General features: G+C 31.9%; 1 protein-coding gene across 1 annotated transcript in view; it reads left to right on the plus strand.

Annotated features, from left to right (window-relative positions):
• The window catches only part of PGR (progesterone receptor), a 91,938-nt gene that overhangs the window by 9,668 nt on the left and 57,956 nt on the right, over positions 1-24,314 (plus strand). The window contains exon 3 of the mRNA XM_074304442.1: positions 19,373-19,489. Within this exon, the coding sequence (XP_074160543.1) occupies positions 19,373-19,489 (117 nt within the window). The remainder of the gene's footprint in view (positions 1-19,372; positions 19,490-24,314) is intronic.

A 24,314-nucleotide genomic window follows, 5' to 3' on the forward strand; every position in this document is an offset into this window, starting at 1 on the left:
AAGGAGAACAAAGTGAGGAGAAATTTGTAGATTAAGTTAACTTATCAGTCTTACTAAGGTAACTTTAAAGAGTTTTCTCTCAAATGGAATTCCTTTAGTTGGTTGTTCCTAAAAAAAGTAGTAGTAAGGAAGAGTCTTATGGCAGTTGAAAGTTGTTGTTATTCCACTCGAGCTCCTTGAAAGCAGGGAACTATATTTTACCTTTATGTTCCTAGTAATCAGGACAGTATCCCACACACAGTAGGCACTTAATTTGAAGGCACTGGTATAAGATTGAGTTTATCCAATATGAATCTTCTCATCTCCACTAGTCTTTCTCACAAAGTCCAGCATCACCAATTTTTCATTCTTCTTATTGGTCACAAGATAAGTATATCTATTCTTTACTAAGGTTAATCCCTTTAAATGTGCCCTCGTTTGATTTGATTTCCCTTCTCTAGGACCTTGTTCTAGTAACATTTCCTCTTTCTACATCAATATCTTTCCCTCTCCAACAGCTTCTTATCTACCTACAAATATCCTCAAATCTACCAAACTCTAAAAAAATCTTTGAATTTTAAAAGATTTCCCATGAATATCATGCCTCCATCTAGATGTAGCCCTATCTCTTTTTGTTCCACTACCAAACTTCTTGAAAAAATACCTTCACTTTCTTGACATCCATCTTCTCCATATCACCTAGCAGTCTGGCTTCTGTCTTAACACCTCTGAAATTGCTTGCAGAAGCCATAAAACTAAATCTAGTAACTTTTATCTCAGACTTTATCTTCCTTGATCTTCCTGTATGACTGAATAATCTCTACTACCATATCCTTTCTTCTCTTGGATTCAGAATTATTGCAGTGTCCTGATTGAACTCCTGTCTGTAAAAATTCTTACTCTATCCCTTTCATTAACTCATTATCCCTCTTTTTCATGCCTTAGGATAGTTTCCCCAAGTTTTATTCTTAACTTCTTTATTCTCTTTCTGTTGGCAATCTCATAACTCCCATAACTTTGATGGTATAATTAGTTAAATCACTCCCTATTCTCACTTGTTAGTTTAAAATATCAGGCTTCACCTGTATGTCCCTTCAGATTTCTCAACTTTAACATGCCTAAAACTGACCTTATTCTTTTTCTCCTTAAACTTTTCATTTCTTATAATTTAACTGAATCTTTCAGTGGTAGATATTCTGTCTTCTACATAAATACAATTAACAGAAGACGCACAAAAAATGTGGTATGAACTTATAGAATTGAAGTTAATGAAGAAAGGATGGACAAAAAAAAGAGTTTAGGATTTTGTTTCCTAATATTCCCTATCAATAGAATAATGATAAGACAATTATTATTTGTGTTAATTTACATTATATCCTCAATTTATTAACATGATTCTGTTTTCTTTGTCAAGACTAGTAGTCTTTCAGTTGAAAAGACAGAACACACATAACTAATAGAAAGTTAATACCCAAGGTGAATTAAGAAGATAGTAAGAGAGTATCTAGATGCTCTTTATTTGTTCAAGTAATCTGGTTCCAATAAGTTTTGTCTTTGCAGATTGAATGACCTAACAGATATGATGGCTTGTTAATTGTCTTTGAAAGTTCCTTGAAAGTGGAAGAAGATTGGTCAAATGTCTTTATTTAAAAAAAAAAGGCACAAAGGAGTAGGGTATGGATTCTGCCAACCATAGATGAATGGGCTTGACTTCAATTAATTCCTACCAAAATTCTAGAATATTATTAGAGAGATGGTTAGTTGACATTTAGCAAAGGAAAAGAAAAAGGTTAATCATAAAAAGCCAGAATGGATTCATCAAGAACCCATAGATAGATATAGTTTTATTTTATTTTATATTTAGCAAGTTTTTGGCAGTCATTCATGTTATTCTTGTTGGAAAGATGAAAAGATGTAGACTAGACAATAGTTTAATTCAGTGGTTTCAAAACTGATTGAGTGGCTATACTTCAATGTGGTCATTAATGGTTTGCTGTCAGCCTGGAAGGAGGCCAGCGATTTGTGCTGGGCCCTATATTGTTTAACATTTTCATTGATGCCCTGGATAAAGGTGTAGGGTGATATGCTTATCAGATTTTCAGATGACATAAAGCTAGGAAGAACAGTAGCTAATGATACTTATAACAATCATGATAGCATAAAGATAAGAAGAATGAGAAATAATAGTGTCTGATTTGAACCTTACAATGAGTCAATGGTGTAAGTGCTATAGCTATTCTTATCTTTATGTTAAAAATAATAAAATTAAGACTGAAAGGTATGAAAGGGTCATACAGCAGAATCCAAGAGCCAGGTCTAACAAATATATCTACTATGCCATGTTGGTGGAAGAAGCAGGATCCACAAAGAATTAGTCAATTGAAAAATTCACAAATACAAGACAGGTGTAGTAGGGGTGGGCAGGATAGACAGCAATTCATCTGAAAAAGATCTGCAGATTTTATTGGATGTAAAGCTTAGTATAAATCAACAATGTGTTATGCTAGCTAAGACATTGATTTCTTTAGTAACTTTCACATTTATGGTTAGGAAATGTATTTTCTTTTTGTTTTTATTTTTCTACTGTATTTATTTAAAACTTAAATAAAAAGAAAAAAAAAAGAAAATTGTCATGTGCACAGCAAAACTTAAGGATCAAATATGTAATAATTTCCATTTCCAGAAAACATTTTATTCTTGAAAATATCATTAAAGAGAAAGCATCAATCATCTATTTTGCTTGTGAATCCTAAGGACCATGGAACTTTACTATTTTACTTGCACTTGAAATCATGCATATATTTTGTTTTTCCCTATTAAAATGTGACCCCCTCAATAGCAGGAACTATCTTATTTTTCGGTCTCTATTTTCAGTACTTAACGTAGTTCTTTGTATATAAAGAGAACTTAATAAATACTTTATTCATTCAGTGCTTCATGACTTCTGAGGTTCTTTCCGATGGTGAGAGTAGATTTTGTTTGATAATTCATTATAGAGATGGCAGCAACCTAATACTTTATTGAAAGGTTCTGAAGATTATCATCTTTCCATTGCTGACAGATTGTTAACATTGCACTTTTCTTAGCATAGAAGTGTTTAAATTTTTCCTTCATATTTCTCAACAGTAGAGAGTCAAACTCTTAGTGAATATCTATGACTTGTGTTTGTGTTCAAGTTAAAATATGAAGTGGGTTGCATTTCACAAACCCATGTTTTTAGTAGTAATTAGTAATTAACTATTTCTCAATAGAAAATCATATACTACAGTGGAAGAAAATAATGATAATATTGTCTATGTAACTAATATATCTTTCTAAAAATAACATATAATAAATACATTTGAAATTTATTGATAGGTTTCTAATATTAACATCATTTATAGGGTGTATTCTATTTATAGTAATTGGATAAAAATGATTCCTAGTTATAAACCATCAATTTTTGTCTTATTCTCAGTTACTTTTCCTAACTACTTTGTGTAAAATGATATAGTAGTTATTTAACTTCTCTTTTACTTAATCTTTAATCTAATAGTAAAAGAAGTCCAAAATTTAGATTCAGAATATCTGCAGAACCCACTGCTGATAATTACATTGATCATGGACAAGTAATTTCTCTGAATCTCAGATTATTCTTCTGTACAATAAAAGGATTGGAATAAATAGACTTTAAAGTCCTTTGCAGATAGTTTTATGATCTTGTGGTCCTAATAAAAACATACTGGGGGGGATGGTCAACTAGTTAAAATTCTTTCTGATATAGTAAAATGTTAAAGGATTTGTCAGGTTATTCAATTGAGGCAAATCAAAATGATTTAATTCAAATAATATTGCTATGCTAGGTATTATGAAGGATTTTTTTTTAAGTTCTCATTATTCTTAACCCTCAAAAATATTTTGTATCTTTTAGGAGGGTAAGACTCAGAAACATGAATTTTCTAATTACAAAGATATAAAATTGTATATTTGGTATATTATAACAGCCTTTTTTGGTTAAAATTTTAAGAAATACTAAATGCTTGAGATATTTCAGAGAGTGCTTACACTTATGTCTCAAAGTAAATTATTGCCATAATATACAATTGTCTGACAGCCTTATTAAAGCTCAGTGGCAATTATAATTACTAATTTTTTTAGTGATTCAGAATTAGATTTTAAATAGCATGTTTGTAAAGTACTATTCTCACTGTTGTAACTCATTTATTTAACTCATATGTGTGTGTGTGTGTGTGTGTGTGTGTGTGTGTGTGTGTGTGTGTAACATATATATCACTTTTCCCACAATAATTTTTTGAGGTAGATTCATTCCCATTTTAGATGATAGAATTGAGATGCAAGGAAGTTAAAGTTATTTGCTCAGAAGTATGCTAATAATTAGTGCCAATTATGGATAGTGTAGCTGGTGCAATGGATAGAACACTATATGTGAAGTCAAGAAGAGCAGAGCTAAGAGTCAGTTTCAGACCCTTACTCATATAATATTGGGAAAGTCACTTAATTCTATTTGCCTCAGTTTCCTTATCTGTAAAATGGTCTAGAGAAGGAAATAGCAAACCACTCCAGTATGTTTGCCAAAATCCCAAATTGGGTCACAAAGTCAGACCTAAATGAAATGACTAAATAACAGCAAGTTAGTGCCAAATCTAGAAATCAAAGTTAACAACTTCCAGTGCTTTTTTCACAGCATCCCATTTCTTTAGGTTTAGCACAATTTCTCACAAATTGAGGTAATAAACATAGGTTGAATGAATACATACATACATTATATATACATATATAAACATATATATATATATATATATATATATATATATATATATAAATTAGATAATGCTATTCAGTGGCTGCCATTCTGAAGTTTGTTGTATAAACTTTAATTTAATATAAATATGCTTCTGAAAGATTGCTGTTGATACTTCCTTTTTTCCCCTCCTATTTTAGGGTATTCTCTTCTTCAAGAACAGTTACAATCCTTCTCTGATCTGGTAGATAGTCTTTTTGAATGTCTGTAGGCCAGTTTTATCTCCCTACAACCAACCTGATGATGAATGAGCCTTTATGAGCTTAACCAGTAGGATGTTGTTGGAATCATACATTGTCTCTTTATAACTCAGTTGCCTTCAAGAGCTATGGGTCATTTCTATACCAAAATAAAGCTTTAGAGTAGAATTTTATTGGACAATACTGTGAATGTACTTATAACTGCAAAAAATAAGGGATATTTTAAAATAGGAAAATAAATACAGAAACATCCATTAGAGAAACTCCAAAACCAAACTAAAACTATTAGATAATTTTAATACAATTTTGTGCTTTTATTAATGTGGAGAATTCTGAGTATGGAAATTATCAATATTGTAGCTAGGCATCCATAATTTATAATCTTAGAATGTTGCTTAAGGCAGTGAGAGGTCACTTTCATAGGCATTATATGTCAGATGAAGGACTTGAATCCAGATCTTGTAGCTCCAAAACTGTTCCATCCACTACAGTCAATCAGTTAACAAACATAGAGTAAGCATTTCTTGTGTTTAGGAACTGAATTAAGGTCTGGGGTTTCAAACACAAAAATGAAACAATCTTTATCCTAGAGGAATTTGCATTCTTATTTCACAAAACAACACACTCACATAATACAAAGTATGTATAAAACAAATACAAGTGAGAGTAAGGAGAAGCACTAACAGCAACTAGGGACAGGGGTCAAATCAAGAAAGGACTTATAATAAGAGGAAGAATTTAAATGAGCTCTGAAAGAAGCTAGGGATTCCAACAGTCATAAAAGAGAAAGGAATGGAGTCCTGATTTATTGTAAAATATTGAAGACCAGGAGATGGAATGTCTTATTTGAAGCACAACACAAAAGCCAAAGTGGAAAATAGAGTGGAAAAGGAGTGGTGATCAGAATAGATGAATGGAAAGAACATTGTTTCTATGATCAAAGACTTTTAGGTTCAGATGCTACTTCAGATAATTACACAGTGTGACTTTACACAAGTTACTGAATCTCTGTGGATCTCAGTTTTTCTCATCTGGAAAATTGGGGGTTATCCCAAATGATCTTTGAGATTTCTTCTAGCTCTGTATTTAACTGATTAAAGATGTATTTGCATTTTATTCTAGAGGCAGTAAAGAGCCATTAGAGCCTTTTCTGGAGAAGAGTGATATGATTAGAACTTTTAAGACTATTTTGGACAATGTTTAAAGAATGGAATCAAGACAGGAAAACAGGACAAGCATTAGGATGTTACCTCTCAAACTCTATACATACCAGTGTAAAAATTTTAGATAACATATGTGAAGTTCAGATAGTTTCAAGTTTACAAATGACATAAAGATTATAATTTAAATGTATATAACATTTTACATCTTTTCAATCATGTCTGAGATAATTGTGGTTCTGTAGGTACTAAATGATAAGTTGGTACAAATATTACAGTGTCACATATTTTAACTCAATCGACCTTTGACAGTTTAAGAGCTTTTTTAGTTTGTTTTTCTTTACTATATTAGGAATTTAACATGTTTAAATCTAATAAGAATTGAATTAAAAGGGCAATTGGCTTTATGTCAGAAAGCCTCAGTTTTGAATGAGGAAAATGATAAACTCTAAATAAAACTCATTTAAGTACCATTACTCTTGTCACCATCATTGAAGCATAACTGGGGTTCATTTTTTTTCATTTCTTTTCTTATTTTAGGTTTCTACAACCAAATCATTAATTAAATTTCCAATCTAATGCTGAAGAACCTTTATTTAGCTAGGCTGATTCCAAAAGCTTGTATAGTCTAATGCTAAAATTGGACTTAAAATCATATAATCCAGCAGAGCTTACACTCTGCTTGCCATAAAAAAGAGAGAGATGCAAGACAGACAATTTTGTATTTTTAAATATTGCAAGAGTCAACATGACCCTTTTGGCCAAACTTTTGATAATGGACTTCTCTATACTTAGCTAGATTGATACCCATACATGAAATGTATTTTATAACATATTCTGTATTCAAAAATTTTTCCCCACTTGATAACTTTTTGAGGTTTCCTTTATCTGTAGAAATTGGGAACCTGGTATTGCCCTTCAGAGAAAATGTAATATCAGAGTAAAAGATTTCTGGAGGAAGAAGTTAACTTATCCCCATTAAATTTCATTTTATTGGATCAAAGAAAGTTTAGCTAATTGTTTAAGAAATTCTTTTTTGTAAGGGAAAAGGGAAGATGGAGCTAAGATAGTAGAGTGAGAGAAAGACCATTAGAATCTAGCTCACCCTGCCACTACATTCACACACATATATCCCTACTCTATAAAGATCTAGAAAATACATCAAACTTAATTCTGATTAAAACATTATAGAGTAATTTTTCCAGTTCAGGGAGGTTTAAATAGATGGACCAAGGAGTCTGTAGATACGGGAAGAATATCAGATCAAAAATACACAAGGTGGAGAGAATAATTTTAGAGCCCAGGTAATGAAGGATGAGACAAGGTGACAGGACAGAAAGCACAAAGCAGAGATTTCAGGGGATCCTTGATTAAGTATAGAAGTAAGTACTCTATGAAAGCTCTGTCTTCCATTACCAACTTTCAAATCACTAATCTGGGGTAGAGAAGATTGGTGGTTATTGTGAACCCTAGCTGTTCACTGAGTCTGTAATAAGTTCTGGATAGCTCTATGACACTAATTCCAGGAGCACAGCAAAGCATTCTAAACCAAAGGGAAGCCAGCAGTTCAGTTGCAGAGCCTATCATTGGGTCCAGTTAGTCAAGCAGCAGTTCACTGAAATTTCCAACCAGAAATAAGTCCATAGAATCAAATTTAGATTAAGAACTTAGAGCAAGAGGGCAGTGAATAGATTTTCCTTCCATCACACCTCCCTACTCCCCTAAAGTGTACAAAGTCTAACACTAACTCTAAAGGCAAGAAGTTGGCTAGAAACATGAGTGAGATAAATAATCCAATAATAAAAAGCTATCCTAAGAGGGAAATTCCAGGCACATCAAAGACAAGGATACATATACATACACACACACACACACACACACACACACACACACACACACACACATATATATATGTGTGTGTATGTATATATATATATATATATAAAGAAGCTAAAAAATTTAGAAAACTAAAAAGAACTGTAGAAAATGGAAAACAGAGGCAATTGCTAGGCTTAGGGAAAGCCTTGAAGAAAATAATTCCTTGGATATTAGAATTGGTCAAATGGATGATAACTACAGGATATATCAAGAAATAAAGTCAAAAGAATAAAAAAATGCTAAATATAGAAATAGAGAAAGCAGACAAGGAGAGGACATTTATGAAAAAATGGACTACTTAAAATTCATGAATAAAAAAAGAGCCTAGACATATTTCAAGAAATAAAAACTGTCCAAACATCTTAGAACAAGGCAAAGTAAAAACTGAAAGAAGCCACAGGTTTCCTCCTATAAGAAATCCCAAAATGAAAATGTTTAAGAATATTATAATCAAATCTGGAGTTCTGAGGAAGAAAAAAATACTGATGCAGAAATTTAAAATAACCAAGCATTCCTGATGAAAGGCACTGAGCCGAGTATAGAACTTTATATAAACACAGAAGTCTGGAAAGTAAAAGGTAAACATGAGAGGGAGAGAGATGACTAAATAGTGCTATACTATTTATATTCTTTATAAGGGAAAATGATATTGATCTGTTAGAACCTTATCTCTAGGAGTTAATAATAGTCAACCTATTATGTGCTAAACATTAGGAATGAAAATAAGAAAAAAAGATAGTCTGACCTCATAGAGGGAGTCTAATTAGACAAAGGGCCTTGGTGATTCTGGTGTGTATGTGAGTGATCTCAAAGAGTGAAATGGAAAGGGAAGAGTAAATGAAAAAGGAAGAGAAAAAATTAGGAAAATTATTTCACATAAGTGGAATGTACAAAGAGGACTTTGTGAAATAAGGACAGTAGTGACAATTTGTAAAGGGCTAGAACTGAGCAAATGCACTTGGATAATGGAGCACTTGAGACTAATTGCCAATTGGACAATTCTCTAATAACATGTTTGAAGAATGACTCTCCCCAACTATTCTGTGCTGGCTTGATTGGTGGGACAAAGAAGGGGAAGTGACTTGTGTGGGTGGAGTAGGAGGAGGAAATTGAGGCATTCTCCTGGCAGTGGAGAGAGAGGAAGGTGGTGGGGAGATTGCTAGATCTAACCCCAAAAGACCAAGAATAAAGATTTTTGGTGATCCTGACTCTGACTGATTTCTGGGAAGACAGAGTTCCAGCAAAAATTGATGGAAAGAAACTGAAGACATTTAAACCGTACTCTTACCTGAACTAGTTGAGGGAAGAATACATATCCACATTTGGGTACAGAAACATACTTTACCCAAAAGAAAAATAAGGAAAGTGGTTAATGGAAAGGGGGAAACTAGCTTAAGGGATGCATTAGATTTATTATGAATTTTCCTTTTGATACTAGTAATTTGGTTTTCTTTTATAAAAATCAAATAAGGCTTAGCCAGAAGCAAAACAGACTTTTTGAGAGGGAAAGATAAAAGGTAAGGATAGAAAACAATGAAGGAAAATACACAGCAGTCACAACTGGGAAGGAGATAGACTGACCCATTAAAAAAATTAGAAACCATATTTCAGCAATGTTTATATACCCTTAAAAACACACAAAGAGTTAAAATAAATATTTTAATCAACTAATTCCTTAAAAAAACAGCTCAGTGTCATTAATTCTATTTTTAAAAAAAATTGTTAATCTCTTTTCATGATTTTTACTTTTTAAACATTTTATGTTTTTCTAGTTTTTAGCTGCATATATAATATTTTGATGAGTTTAGAGGAATGAATTTCCCCACAAAATAATATGTCCTATGAATTTTGATATATTGTCATATTGTTTTCAAACATCCCCAACTTGTTTCTATATAATGATATCCTGCAACATTGAGTACTTTCCTCAAAGCCATCTGTAGTATTGGTGGGAAGAAGCATAGAATACTGTGCTGTATCATCAATAAAATCACCATACTCTGTTCAGGCTTGGGCAGGTTGGACAGGCATGGATAGGTTTTGACTCTCTACTAAGATTACAAATCTGTTTTAGTTTTTGAGGATGCATTCCACATACTATTTTATTTTAAGATTTTTTAATGTTTTTAAATTTCTTTTAAATTGTTCATATCCAGTTGTCATTTACAAATTAGATAAGCATGCCAATTATAATTTTATTTAATTCACTGATAAACATGTTAACAACTAGGACTAAGGTCATATTCCTATGTCAGTGCACCAAAACTTTAATTTATTCATTAGCTCCAGTCATTCAGTTTCTACTGAATCAGCCTAACTTGTTATCTAAGTTACTTCTTTTCATCTTATCTACAAAGAATAGTAGAAGAGACTTTGTCAAAAATGTTTTACTGATTTAGGTAAATAATATAACTTTTTCCTCATCTACCAAGGCTAGTAATCCTGTCAAAAAATGAAAATGATGATCCTAGGTTGTTTGTTTTTTTTTTTTTTTTGATTTTGGCTTTTAAGGTCATCACTTCCTATCCTAAATGCTCACAAACACCATGGTAGCAGGATTAGAAGAAAACAGAGCACAAATATGAAAGGTATTCCAAAGATAATTGATAATAACTCTTGGGAATTTAAATTTCTAGTAGTGTGAAACAATTCTTCCTCAGCTACTACAAAGATAGTGAGGAGCTAAAAACAAAACCTAGGTTGTGAGCCTGATTGACTGGAAGCATTGTGATGCCCTCAAAAGATTTGGAGAGACAATTAAGGAGCTGAGTTTTAGACATGTTGATTTTAATCCTGCTTAAGATTTCCAAGGAAGATGTATGAAAATATCTAGAGAGAGGTTAGGGATGAATAAATGAATCTGAGAATAATCTGCATAATTGTAATTTAATCCATTGGATCTGATAAGATTAACAAACAAAGAAATATAAGAGAAAGCCAATAGCAGAGATTTGGGGAATATCCATGATTAGAGGGAGTAGTTCAACCCGAACAGAGCAATGTCATGAAAACTAAGAGAGAAAATTAGTTCAAGGGAAGAGAGTGATTGACAATGTCAGAAGCTGCATAAAGATCAAGAAGGGTGAAATGTGAGAAAAAGCTATCATATATGGTAATTGAGAAATCATTGGAGAAACTTTGGAGAAAGCAGTTTCAGTTGAATAACAAGGACCAAAGTCAGAGATTTAAAAAGAGGGTGAGAGGAACAAAAACCAAAGCACTAATTGTTGATAGCCTTTGGAAGTAGTTTTAAGGATGGTAGAAATATGAGTTTCTTTATAGGCAATAGGGAAAAAATTAATGAAAGAAAGGGGATGATAGCAGGAGGCAGTCTATTGGAAAAGATAGAATGAAATGGGATCACTTTTGTGTAATTGGAGACGTTTGCCTTGCCATAAAGAGTAGGGCCAATTCTTCTTCTGAGAAAGGAGTGAAGGAAAAAAAAGTGGAGAAAGGCAGCTGAATTATGTGAAAAAAACAGGAGAAAAGGCCCTCAGTTATTTCAATGAAATATGAACTTTGAAGTCATTTCTAATTTTTAAGATATGATTCTATTAAAATGCTGATGTTATATGAGTAATATGAGGAAGAGGACTAATGATCCAAAAAATGATAGAAATAATTATTTTTCTTTTTATTGCAACCCTCTTCATTTACATTCATTGAAAATAGTATATGCAGGACACCTTTAACCTTTATGTATAAGGTAAATTTTTAAAAATTCTAGTGATATTTGAAAATACATATTTCATTTGACAGTATTTTCAAATTAAAACAGATTATGCAAGCCCCCAAAGCTTATCTTGCATTGTAGAAGTTTCTGTTTTAGTGGTTCATTTCAGCATTTTGCTAAGGACATATAGTATTAAGCCAAAGCATATTTGTGGTGCATATGTTTTATGTGTGTGTGTGTACTTATCTGTTTCTATACACACAGGTATTTACTGATATCCCCTAAGAGTAGACTTTCCAGCTCTACAGAACTTACCTTATTGCTGAATTTGACTAGGTGATTTGGATGCAAAAAATCAGCTTAATAGGAATTACATTATAATTTATAATGTTACATATGTGAAAATTATTAAAACATAGTATTACATTATGATTTCAGATAAATTTAAACTCTTATCACCACCTTTTTAAAATCAAATCTTGGCTTTCATTGACTCTACTTCTATATCTCCTCCTCACTGTTTAGCTCTTGCCTTCACAAATGGCTTTTTTGGGGTGACCTAATCTCTTAGAGCTGTGACTGTGTTCTGGTTGCAAGCAATAACAAGGTACAGTACAGAAAATTTTTCCTGCAGTATTGTCAGTATAGCTTCTGCTGTTCTCGTTTTCCTTTCTGAGACATGGTTCAAAAGTGCTTATGGCATAGTGGAAAGAATTCTGGTTTTGGAGGCAGGACATAATTAGTTTCATATTCTTCTTCAGATACTTATTAGATATGTCACTGTGGTCAAGTCACTTAACTCCTCTGAGCCTTATTTCCTCATCTTTAAAATGGGAATAATATTATTTGTTATAACTATTTCTTAGAATTATTATGAGGATGAGCTGAAGTAAGGTGTATGAAGTATTTTATATAATTGTTAAGTTCCATATCAATGTCAGCAGTCATTATTATTATAAACTTGAAAAATCTAAAAATAGTACACCAACAGTTTCTCAAACCCATACTTTGAAATTTTAAAAGATCTGTTATTTCATTAGTATGAGACTATTCCTTTTACCAGCACAAATCATAGCCCCTCTGTGTTTCACAAGTTGCCATAGTTGAAAAAATCATCACTTAATGCAAACTTCTTCACATTGCTCAGACTGGTCATTGTACAACAAGTGTGCAATCCCTGATCTGGTCTAAACTTTAAAAAGCCTTTTCTTAGAACTTCAACCTTGTTGATATAATTTTAGTGAACCAATGATCAATTCCAGAGAACAATGAAGAAAAAAGTATTATTAAATGTAATTCTTAATTTCATGCTTAAAAATACATATAAAAACATAATTTTTACTGACAGTCATGCTTCTGTTTTTTCCCTCTTTTTTTAAATATGTTCATTTTTCTTGGAACTTCTCTGTATGCTTCTTCTTGCTTTCCAAAAGAAAGCAAGGGAAGTGCTTAACTTCTATTAAATTCTATGAAATTCATTTTCCTGCATTGATAGTGAGTAACTGGTTGCTAGGAGCCATAGCTACTACAAATTTTTAATGATTGGGAAGTGTCTAATCCTTGTTTGTCTTCAAGATATTTAAGTTCAGTTACATGTTGAATAATTTTAAATTTTAGTTGCAGCTTACAAGTGATGGAAGTCACTAAGCAAATAAAATAATTTAATCATAGAATTGATATTGCATTTTTATGGTGGAATATTATCTTTTTTAATAATGATATTGTGAAATTCTTTTGTCAATTTTGAATAAATGTTGGATTAACATTTAAGGAATTCTCATTAACACTTCATGATGTGTTTATCCTTTCATGGAAGATTAGGCTAAAATAGTCAATGGGATACTTACATTTTTAAAAAATATGTTTTTGGGAACAGGTGGACAAAACAAAAATATTGTTGAAATTAATGGTTGTGTATAACTGGTAACAAATGCCTTGTGAAGAACAGAGATAGCAAAAAAAAAAATCAAAAAACAATTATGATGCATAAGACTGAGAAGAATAATTATTACGTATTAAATGGATATAAAATTTCAAAAGATTTTTTTTGAAAAATATATGGGGATAGCTGTCACACAAACTCCATTTTTGCCTTGAAAAAGAATGGGAATTAATGGAATGTAAGTGAGACAGTATCATTATTCATTCTCCTTTCTCTTACTTTTGAGGGCACATAACAAGTGATAAAGTAAATTTTGGATGTGATTTTCTATTTCTTAAAGCATCCCTGCTATCCACTAAGAAAACTGATACTGAGAAAGATAAGGCAAACTTCTCTATTTCAAGGTGTGGTAAATATCTGTGACGAGACACCTCCTTCTCCAAAATATTAAAAAAAATCAACCTGTATCAAGTTAATGAATAAATCAAGGCAAAATACCTTTTCTTTTTAGTGACATTTGTATAAATGTCAGAGACAGAATGACACAGTAAAGAGAGAGCTAGCCCTCAAAGCTGATTTTGGATTCTGCCTCTGACCTAGCCTATGTTTTGTGTACCTTTTAATTGGAACAAAGAAGCCAACTTGCATTGGAAGAAAGACATTCACCTTAGAATTCTCTAAACCACTAAAATCACAAGTTCAGCTCCCATTCTATACATTAAAAACATCATCATTGGCATCACTTTAAGAAATGAAATAAATCTGGACATTGCTAAGATTCCTTGAAATCTGTGTTTTTCAATAGTGTACCCAGTTAAGAGAATCAATGTGATTTAAAGTTGTGCTTCATCTGACTGATAGTAAAATTTACAGAGATATAGATCTTCAACAATGACTACATATTCAGCTTCATTACTGTTAAAATTCTAGTTTTTGTCAATTGTTAGAGATTGTAAGAAGCAATAAGAGTCATAAGAATCAGCCATAAAGAAAATTAATCTTTCTGTTCTATGCTTATTTCATTTTGGTCCCTTTATTTTATTTTCATGAATTTGGGTGAAGTTGCCACTGATACGAGAGTCTCTCTGATATATTGACAAAGTAATTGAAATATGTAAGCCTCCTTTTGTTAAGTAATATTGTTGCTTTTGTCAATTTGGATCCATAAGGCCCAACAGCGTATATGATTTGAGTAAGTTTGTGTGTATGTTGTGTGTGTGTGTGTGTGTGTGTGTGTGTGTGTGTGTATGTGTCTGTGTGTTCATTCTGAATACAATTTTAAGTAAGAGAAATCTGCTACCAGGAAGTTAGTGGTGCCTTATCCAAACGGCGTCTTATAGGTGAGATTAAATGGGGAGGGAGGGGGAAGTAGCATAAACTTAATAAATTGAAAATTATAAAACTTCAGTATCATATGGTTTAGAGCTAGAAGATATGTCAGCCATTCATGGAAATATTTAATATGCATCTATTATATAAGCATATAAATAAAGGATTCAGTTTGGACAAAATTTAATGAAATTGGAATATAGATATAAAATTAGGTACCTTAGTAATACCAACTGCCATATAGTACTATAATGACTATGTTACCATAATTAAAAATGTTAATTTTATTTTGGCTCCACTTCTTCAAGGTTTATGTAGGAATCATTTGTTAAGAATTTTAAAACTTAGATTAAAATACTTTTTAGCTTTTCTCATTCATTTGGACTTTAGCTGCTTTACCCACTGCCAAGACCCAATTAGCTTCCCTCCTACTATCAACAATCACCCAGCCTATAGGTATTAAACACAAGATATGTTAATTGTCTTTTTATAATTTATCAGAAGATAGCCGATTTTCTCTTTCAGGCACCCAAAACAGAATAGTATGAAGATTTGTTCTACATGAAGGACTTTGAATTCTTTTCAACTGTCAGAAATTTTTCTTCATTTGAACCACTTTTCTAATTTTTTCCCCTTTTAAAAAGACCTCATTTTTATTCCACTCAATTATCTGCATAAATACATATACTTAGATAGATAACACATATTTTACTTATAATTGTTCCCCTTATTAATCATTCCTAATTAATAAAAATAGAAATTACTTTCTTTTAATGGGTTTGCAGTGTTTTTCATATCTTAAGTATACTAGAGAAGGGGGTCAAAAACTGTGGTCATGGTCCTTTAGTCTTAAAGCAGGTTAAATGTAGTTAATGAATATTTAACAAAATAAGTTGATATATAGTAAAACATAAATAATGTTACTGTGTTGCTTTCTAAGTCAATATGAAGTGGCAAAATTCTTACATATGATTTAATGGCCCCTGTTTCTGCTTCTGTTTAACATCCTTGTATTACAGTATTACTTTTACAATCACAATGAAATGGAACATACTGAGGAATATAAATTGGTTCTTTACATTACTCTTACAACTTTAATAATAAACAAAACATTAATACAATTCTAACTACAAAATGCATTGTCTGTTTTTTGTAGCATGCCATCATTTGGATCAAAAGGGGAGCTTTAACAGAACTAACTTAAAGGTTTTTCTTTCTGTGCTCCGTGTTCAAGTTTTATTACAACTAATGGAATTTACTGTTTTACTTGGAGAAATCATATTTTATTATCTTGCTCATAAATGATAAAAAAGCTTTTTATCAATACATTAAACAAGTTTAGTATATTTTATATTATTCCTGTTTTTTTAAAAATACAAGCTTCATTTGACCTTACACCAGTGCTTCAAAATTCTACAATTTATTAATGTAGTACTCTCTCTACTGATATATATGTGTGTGTGTGTGTGTGTGTGTGTGTGTATGTATACACACACATATTATAAAATATATCTTTCCTTGCCATAGAGGACTCTTTATGGTGGTTGAATTGTGGAAAATTTATCATATGATAGCCAATTCTCTAAGAATAATCCTTTCAGAAATTGGCTAGTCTGATCTATAGATATTAGATACAAAGTCTATCAGTAAGTCCATTGTAATCCTTACGAGATTGGTAGGAATTGCCAGAATTTATGCTTCACTCATATAACTTTAGAAAATCCAGCATCATTTTAACTATATAGGTTTGAAAGAGTTCAGAGCAAAAAGTTACTGGAATTAGTTTGACATTAAAAAACACTTAGCAGTTTGCTGAATTAAATGTCATTTGTTAATTAAATCAATTTTATTGGAGTAAAGAAAATGCAGTGTGGTAGAAAGAGCTTTGAAATTAAATCAGATGACTTGCGTTCTTGTCCTAACAGTTATTGACTAGCTGTATGACTTTAGAAAAGTCATGTAAAATTTCTGGGCCACAACATCCCCACTCTAAAATGAGGATACTAAACTGTTTTATATATACTTAAGTATTCATCTCAATTTGTCTCCCTTTTACATCTGAAAAGGCATTACTAGTGTGGACACAGAGAGATGAGTTTTTATTCTGCTTCCTGGTTCAATAGGATTGCCAGATTTATGTGTGTAAATTGAGAAAAGCATTCCATTTGTAGACTTTCTATGTGAAAAAAAACAAACAAACCAACCAACCAATGTCTCAGAGAGAAAGGAATTAGGAAATCGAAATTTTTCTTCCTGTTCACCCAGAAGAAACAATTCTCCCATTCCATGCCCTGTCTTTTTCTAGGTCTTCATGACCCCGAAGCAGATAGGTGCAACAGATTCATTTCCTTATTCTCTCTGCATAAATGAACATTTTTACATAGGTAGTTGATATTCCTGTTATCTATATAAGAGAGAGTTTGATGTGCTCTGTTTTTATATTTTTAATATTTGGGACCCATTTCTTCCTTAGGGAAAAGGGAACCTCTTGTAAAATACTATTGTCACAATTCTCTTTTTACAAATTTACATTAAAAAAAAAATCCCTTTTCACTCTGTATCCACATACTGTGTTATTGTTTTCAGTCTTGTCTGACTCTTTGTGACTCCTTTTGGCTGTTTTCTTTGCAAAGATATTGAAGTGGCTTGCCAATCTTTCTTCAGTTCATTTTATTGATGAGGAAGTGAGGCAAATAGCATTAAATAACTGCCCAAAATCTCATCACTAGTATCTGAGATTGTATTTGAACTCAGGTCTTCCTGGTTCCAGGCCTGGAACTAATGCCCTGCATTACCTAGTTGCTCCTACACACAGAGTTCAGCAATACTAATAATAGCTCAGGTTATATAGTACCCTGTCATTTATAAGCACATTTAATCTAGTAATCCAGTAAAGCAGGTAATGGAAATACCTTTTCCTTCATTTACAAAAAAGTTAAGTAACTGGATCCCAGTCCTTTTAGTTTCCACTCTTGTGTTCTTTGTATTACACCATGCTGCTGCTTGTGTAAAATAACACTAACACCAGTCTGCACAGTTCAAGGTGTAAATATCCCAATTGGGCTAACTGGTATGAAGGTAAAAAAGCTGTTTGCCCATTTTCTGAAGTCTAATGTCACCTCTACACTCTTTTCCAACCTCTAGCATTAGACTTATACATAAGTTTGTTTATTTAACTGACCTTTATGTTAAGTAATGGATGAAATTTCAGGAATATACAAACGAGCGCATTTGTTGTGGGATATTTGCTAAAAATAACTAAATAAAGAATGAATAGCTAAAAGCTCTTTGATGGATGAACTTTGGAAAGCTGGAGAATATTCCTCTTATAATTATATTATTTGCCTTATACACCAACTTACCTTTGATTAAACATTTTATGGTGTTGTCTGACTAATTGCAGAGATTCCTTTGAAGCCTTTTACTTTCTTAATTAAACATTCATTGAAGGTATGTCCCAATCTATAGCATATTTGCTGGTGAAAGAATCTGACTATCAAGTTTGTTAAATTAATACACCAGTTTACATTGTTGTAGATTATTAAATTCTGAGAGGGTCTGAATGATAGTCTTGTTTGTTGTTTTGTTCCTTGTCATCTGAAGACTGTATGCTTATTTCCATGTTCATGGCTTCTGTAGATGATTTAGGTTATTAGACACATATTCACAGGATAAGTTGGACACATTACTATCCACTTAGGAAAATAGTAACTAAGCAACTGCCACTGCATTTAATCCAGAAATTTTAGGTTTGAAGAGGAAAGTTGACACTCGGTTATTTAAAATATTCTTTAAAAATGGTCAGAGGAATTTTGAAGAAGCATTGTGATTTATATGTCAATAATCAGTGAAACCAAAATTTGAAGTGAAATAGAGAAATCTGAAAAGCAGAGCAACCATTCATCTAGAGAAAGAAGGTGATAAATGGCAATTATGACAAAAAGCAATGACAATGGTAGGAGAAAAAGCTGAAATTAATTCAATAGGAATTATTTTAAGGGTATTTTAAGGTATTAAATTTAGGTCCTATACTTACATGAATGGTTAAATATAATGTTCATAATGATGACCATGAGAAATATTTTGTGATTCTTAGTCACATATGTTTATATATATATATATATATATATATATATATATATATATATATATGTATGTATGCATACATACATATTATTTTCTGTATTAAAGAGGGCAAAAATGGAGTATGATTTTAAAACAGAAGTTAATATGGGTTTAGTGGTCACAAAGTTGACTTTACTGAAAAAATTTAAGTTAACCAGAATATTGCATTCAACAAGATTTGCAAGATTCAGAAAGAGTTGTTTCTGTTGTATAATACAGTGATATCAATGTCAAAAGTTTGAGCTAATATTGTTACTGAAAAATATTTTAAAATTTTAAATGACTATTTTATAAAAAAAATTAAGTGTTTTTGAAATAACAAAAATAGCTTTTCTTTTATTTCAGGACAGCATAATTATTTATGTGCTGGGAGAAATGACTGCATAGTTGACAAAATTCGTAGAAAAAATTGTCCAGCATGTCGTCTAAGAAAATGCTGTCAGGCTGGCATGGTCCTTGGAGGTAAAATTATTATTTTTTATCAGTATTTATATTGTTATATATTATCAGTATTGAAAAATCTTCTTCTATAGTATCTGTAATTTATTGCCTGATTTAGTGCATTGATTACTTTTGTGTCTGTTAACTAAATAAATTACCATAATGCTATTAACTTCATGATTTTCAGCATTTTTCAATCTATACAATTAATTGAAGATCTGTTGGGGATCTCAGAAATCATCTAGTACAACCCATTGCTGATCTAGAATCCTTTCTTCAATACCTGACAAGTGGATTAATTTTTGTTTGAAGACTTCAAGTAAGAAGAGAACCCATTATCATCTAAGTCAATTCATTCTTTTTTTAGAAAAGGAATAGGAAGTTTTTTATCTTTTTACACATTGTTTGTAGGCCTGTTTCTGGTGCTAAGTAAACAAGTCTAATCCCATTATGTATAAAAACCCTTCAAATTCTTGAAGAAAGTCACTATTCTTCAGTACAAATATCCTCAGTTCTTTCAGCTGTCCTTCATTTGGTATGTTCTTTCCGTAGCTAAGAGGTACATTAGATACAATTCTGGGCCTGAAATCAGGAAGACTTGAATTCAGATATACTCTTAGACACTATTTTTATGTCCTTGGGCAGGTCACTTAGACTCTTATCTGCCTCTTTTTCCTCAACTATAAAATGGCATAGCACTATTGCTATGAATATTGGAAGGATGAATAGCATATTAGATGATAATTTAGATCCAAAAATATGAAACAGGATGAAATTTAATAAGGCAAACACAGGATCCAGAAAGAAGAGGTAATGGTTATGTTTCAGTCTGCTTACTAGGGCCACATCTGGAAACTGTGTTAAATTCTGGACATTATATTTTTAAAATATATTTAAAAATCTGAGGTATATCAATAGGATAATTATCTCTCAGGGTTGTTGTGAGGATCAAATGAAATAATATTTGTAATGGTTAGCTCAGTGCCTGGTACATAGTACTTAATAAATGCTAGTTTCTTTTCTTCTTTCTTCCTTTCCTTTCTTTCTTTCCTTCCTTTTTTTCTTTCCCCCCTTCCTCTCCATTTTCTCTCTGCATCCTAATTATCCTATTGATATACCTCAGATTTTTTTTTGGATCTAAATTATCATCTAATATGCTATTCATCCTTCCAATATTCATATCATCTGCAATTTGAAAAGCATGCATGGTTGTTGTCATCTAAGTAATTGATACATATATTGAACATTGGAAAAAATAAGGACAGTTTGCAGAGATACAATACATTGACATCTTTTCATTTTAACATTGACCCCTGTTTGACAACTCATTGGTTTCAATTAGTTAATCTCTTTCAAATCCAAATAATTATACTAGTATCTAATCTTTACCTCTCAGTTTAGTTCATAATATGTTCAAGTGTTCCGTGGTCTAAAGTTTGAAGAATCCAGTTTCATCTGCTTTTTTTTTTTTTCCCTGAGGCAATTGGGGTCAAGTGACTTGTCCAGGGTCACACAGCTAGGAAGTGCTAAGTGTCTGAGGTCAGATTTGAAGTCAGGTCCTCCTGATTCCAGGGGTAGTGCTCTATCCACTGCACCACCTAGCTGCCCCTTTCCTATTGTTTTTGAAAATTGTTAAATTCAATCCTTATGCAGTTCAGTAGCTTCTCTTCCATTTAAAAATCACAAAAAAATGAGCCAGCATTCATATTTGTCTATCCTACTCTAGAATGTAGTTCAACTAGGACTGATGACTCACATCCATTGAGGCAAAAGCAAATGCCATCTTAGCATAGGCATGATACCTTAGAAGCGGATGAGACTTCTACAGATGAATGAGCTGAGATCTAGAAGACAAAATATTTATACTATTTATATGAGAGCTAGAATCCCCAACTTTTCTGGGGTTTGCATTACATCCTAGCCAATTCAAAAACTAATCAGCTTGGAAAGAGAAAATAAATTCAAATTGCATTATTCAGTTTTCTCACCCATTGCCTGTAACTATCTTCTCATTCCTGCCACTCAAAGCAGTTCTATGCTTTTTTATTATTCTCTTATTTCTAACATATAAAGAAGAGCTGCTTTTCATACTAAAGATTCATCATCAGCCTCTTACCTTATTATGGGCTTTAGAATTCCAAACTTTCATCTTCTGTACATATCTTAAAAAAACAAACAAACAAAAAAAAAAACAACTTAATTGGTATAATCACTTCAGTATCTCCTTAGCTTCCTTATCTCATTTGCATTGAAATAATTTCTATTTGTGTTTTAAGAATTTAATTCTAAAGGACCTCTCATTCTTTTACATTGGGTTCTCCATCCCTGAACCTTTCCTTTTCCTTGAACACTTTGGAACTTGTATTCTCAAAATGTGAGGCATATCAGATTATACCTGGTTCTCTCTTCCTTCATTATAACTCTTATGTTAAGATTATTCTGTCACCAGTTCTCCCATGTTTATCCAAAATCATTATTATTTGTTATTCTTTAGTTGTTTGCAGTCATGTCTGAGTCTTTGTGAGCCCGTTTCAGATTTTCTTGGCAGAGATATTGAAGTGATTTGTCATTTCCTTCTCCAGCTCATTTTACAGATAAGGAAACTAAGCCAATCAGGTTTAAGTGATTTGCTCAGGGTCACACAGATAGTGTCTAAGGCCAGAATTCAACTCAAGAAGTAAAGTCTTGCTGCCTTTAAATCTGGTACTTTTTCCACTGTGCCATCCAGCTGCCCATTGTAGCAGAGCAGTTCTCCCTTTTACCACCTTTATATTTTGAAGGAAGAAATTATCTTTAGGGAAGCAAAAGATTTATCAATAGCTCTGAATTTTATAGAAAGGGAGCTCCAGCAGTAGATATCCAAATAATTAATGTTTCCCATCTCTAAATTAGTGCTAGATGTTAATCTATTTCCCAAACTATCCATTTAATCCCCACTATCCATGTCATCTATAGTAGACTTCACCAAAGATATTACTTGTATTTTTTTCTTCCCTTCAGCCAATTTTTTAAAAATTCAGTTTCCTTTGTTTCTACATACACAAGTATTTTCTTAATATATATTGCTACTCAACCTACTTTATCTTTCTGATTCTTTTTGAATATAATATATCCCTATTTGGACAAATTCTAGCAATAAGCACTATCCTACCAACTCTCTGAGATTACATTTGTTTCTATGCATTGGAATCTCTAATTCAATTTATATTTTATTAATACATGTTGCTCAATATATAATTATATAAGACTGCATTTTATTCTGATTTGTGTGTGTGTGTGTGTGTGTGTGTGTGTGTGTGTGTGTGTGTATTGTTTCTGGGAATATTGGTTCTCTTTTCTTCTATTCTTCCTCTTAACATTGTATCTACTATACCTTTAGTCTAATTCTATTATCAGCTTTCTGCCTTCCAATATTCCAATACCCCTTCATCATGTTTCTAAGACTCCAGGCCATTGTTCTTTTGATGGTCATTTTAGACTAAGACATCCACTTCTAAGAGTCCATGTGCTATATTTTATATCATTATTCAGAAGTCCCATCCCTCAGCATAATATTCTTTCTTTCTCTTCTGAACCCTTAAAAAAACAATAGTGACCTGTGGAATCTTCAGAGTTTTTTGCCCAAAGTAATTGGTTTTGCTTTATAATACTCAGAAATATTTTAGGAGCTTTCTGATGATATTGTTTGTTTACATATGAGTTATCAGGATTGGGCAGATTTGCATTTAGTTAACAATAAATGAAAGTTATCTATATGGATAAATGTCTGAGAAAACAGCAGACATTTCTGCTTTTATGTCAAGTTAACAAATCTGCCATTACATTCCCCATCATAGAGTCCATCATCATCATTGTAGTTCAACTATCACTTTTCTTTTCTTTGACCATTATTGGACAATTCCTCATCTGATACCATTTATGATACCTCAAATGATACCATCTAATACCTGAGCAAAAGAGATTGTTTCTTTCACAATCAGTTCATTTTTTACCATTTATAGAAGCCACGTAGCTACTACTTATTATAAATACCATATAAATATGTCATATTTTTCTGCCATTCAGTATCTAGACATAAACAAGAATTGCCCCTTTCTCTTTTACACTCTTTTTCTTGTTTACCCCATAAAATGAATTTCATTCTTTCAAGGAAAATTTCAGTCTCCTTCAAAACCTGGAAAAGTAGGATGCTATCCTTTTAAATATTTCATTCTCTCCTCATTCAACTTGTATTTTGTTATTAAATGATGATGGCCAACACATAAGCATACTGTACTCCCTAAGTTTGCAACACACTTTTCCTTGCCCTTTATACTAGCCTGAAGCAAGTTTTATCATCCTTTGTCTTCTTTTTGATAACTCTCTTATCTAACCCCTTTGACTAACTGAAATGTGAAACTCAAGATACAAGTAAAATAAGATCCACTCAACTCATTTTACTTTCTCACTGAACTGCAGAATATTTCCACTAATTTTCTGAACCCTAAGTTCTCTTCTACAGAATTATTTAATTATTAGGAAAAAATACTGATCTGAGTTAAATGATGGCTTGTAGTTCTGTTGTCATATTAATAAGGTGTTATTGGATGTCAATTTACATCATTGTTTTATTTTGTACAGTTATTAAAATATAAGTATATAATCATATTGCTGATTAATTGAATCTATACATTCACCTAAAGAAGTCATAAACTTCATAAAATGTGATGTTTTCTTAATGGAACTAGCAGATAATTAGGAAGTCACAAGAAAAAGTTTCAAATTATTAGTCTGTTATTAGTTAATGAAATATAATATTTGAAAACTTATTTCTGTATCCCTTAGGTGTCTCAGGATTTCATTGGGG

The sequence above is a fragment of the Sminthopsis crassicaudata genome, chromosome 3 (assembly GCF_048593235.1).
Source record: "Sminthopsis crassicaudata isolate SCR6 chromosome 3, ASM4859323v1, whole genome shotgun sequence".
In the NCBI taxonomy this organism is placed as follows: Eukaryota; Metazoa; Chordata; class Mammalia; order Dasyuromorphia; family Dasyuridae; genus Sminthopsis; species Sminthopsis crassicaudata.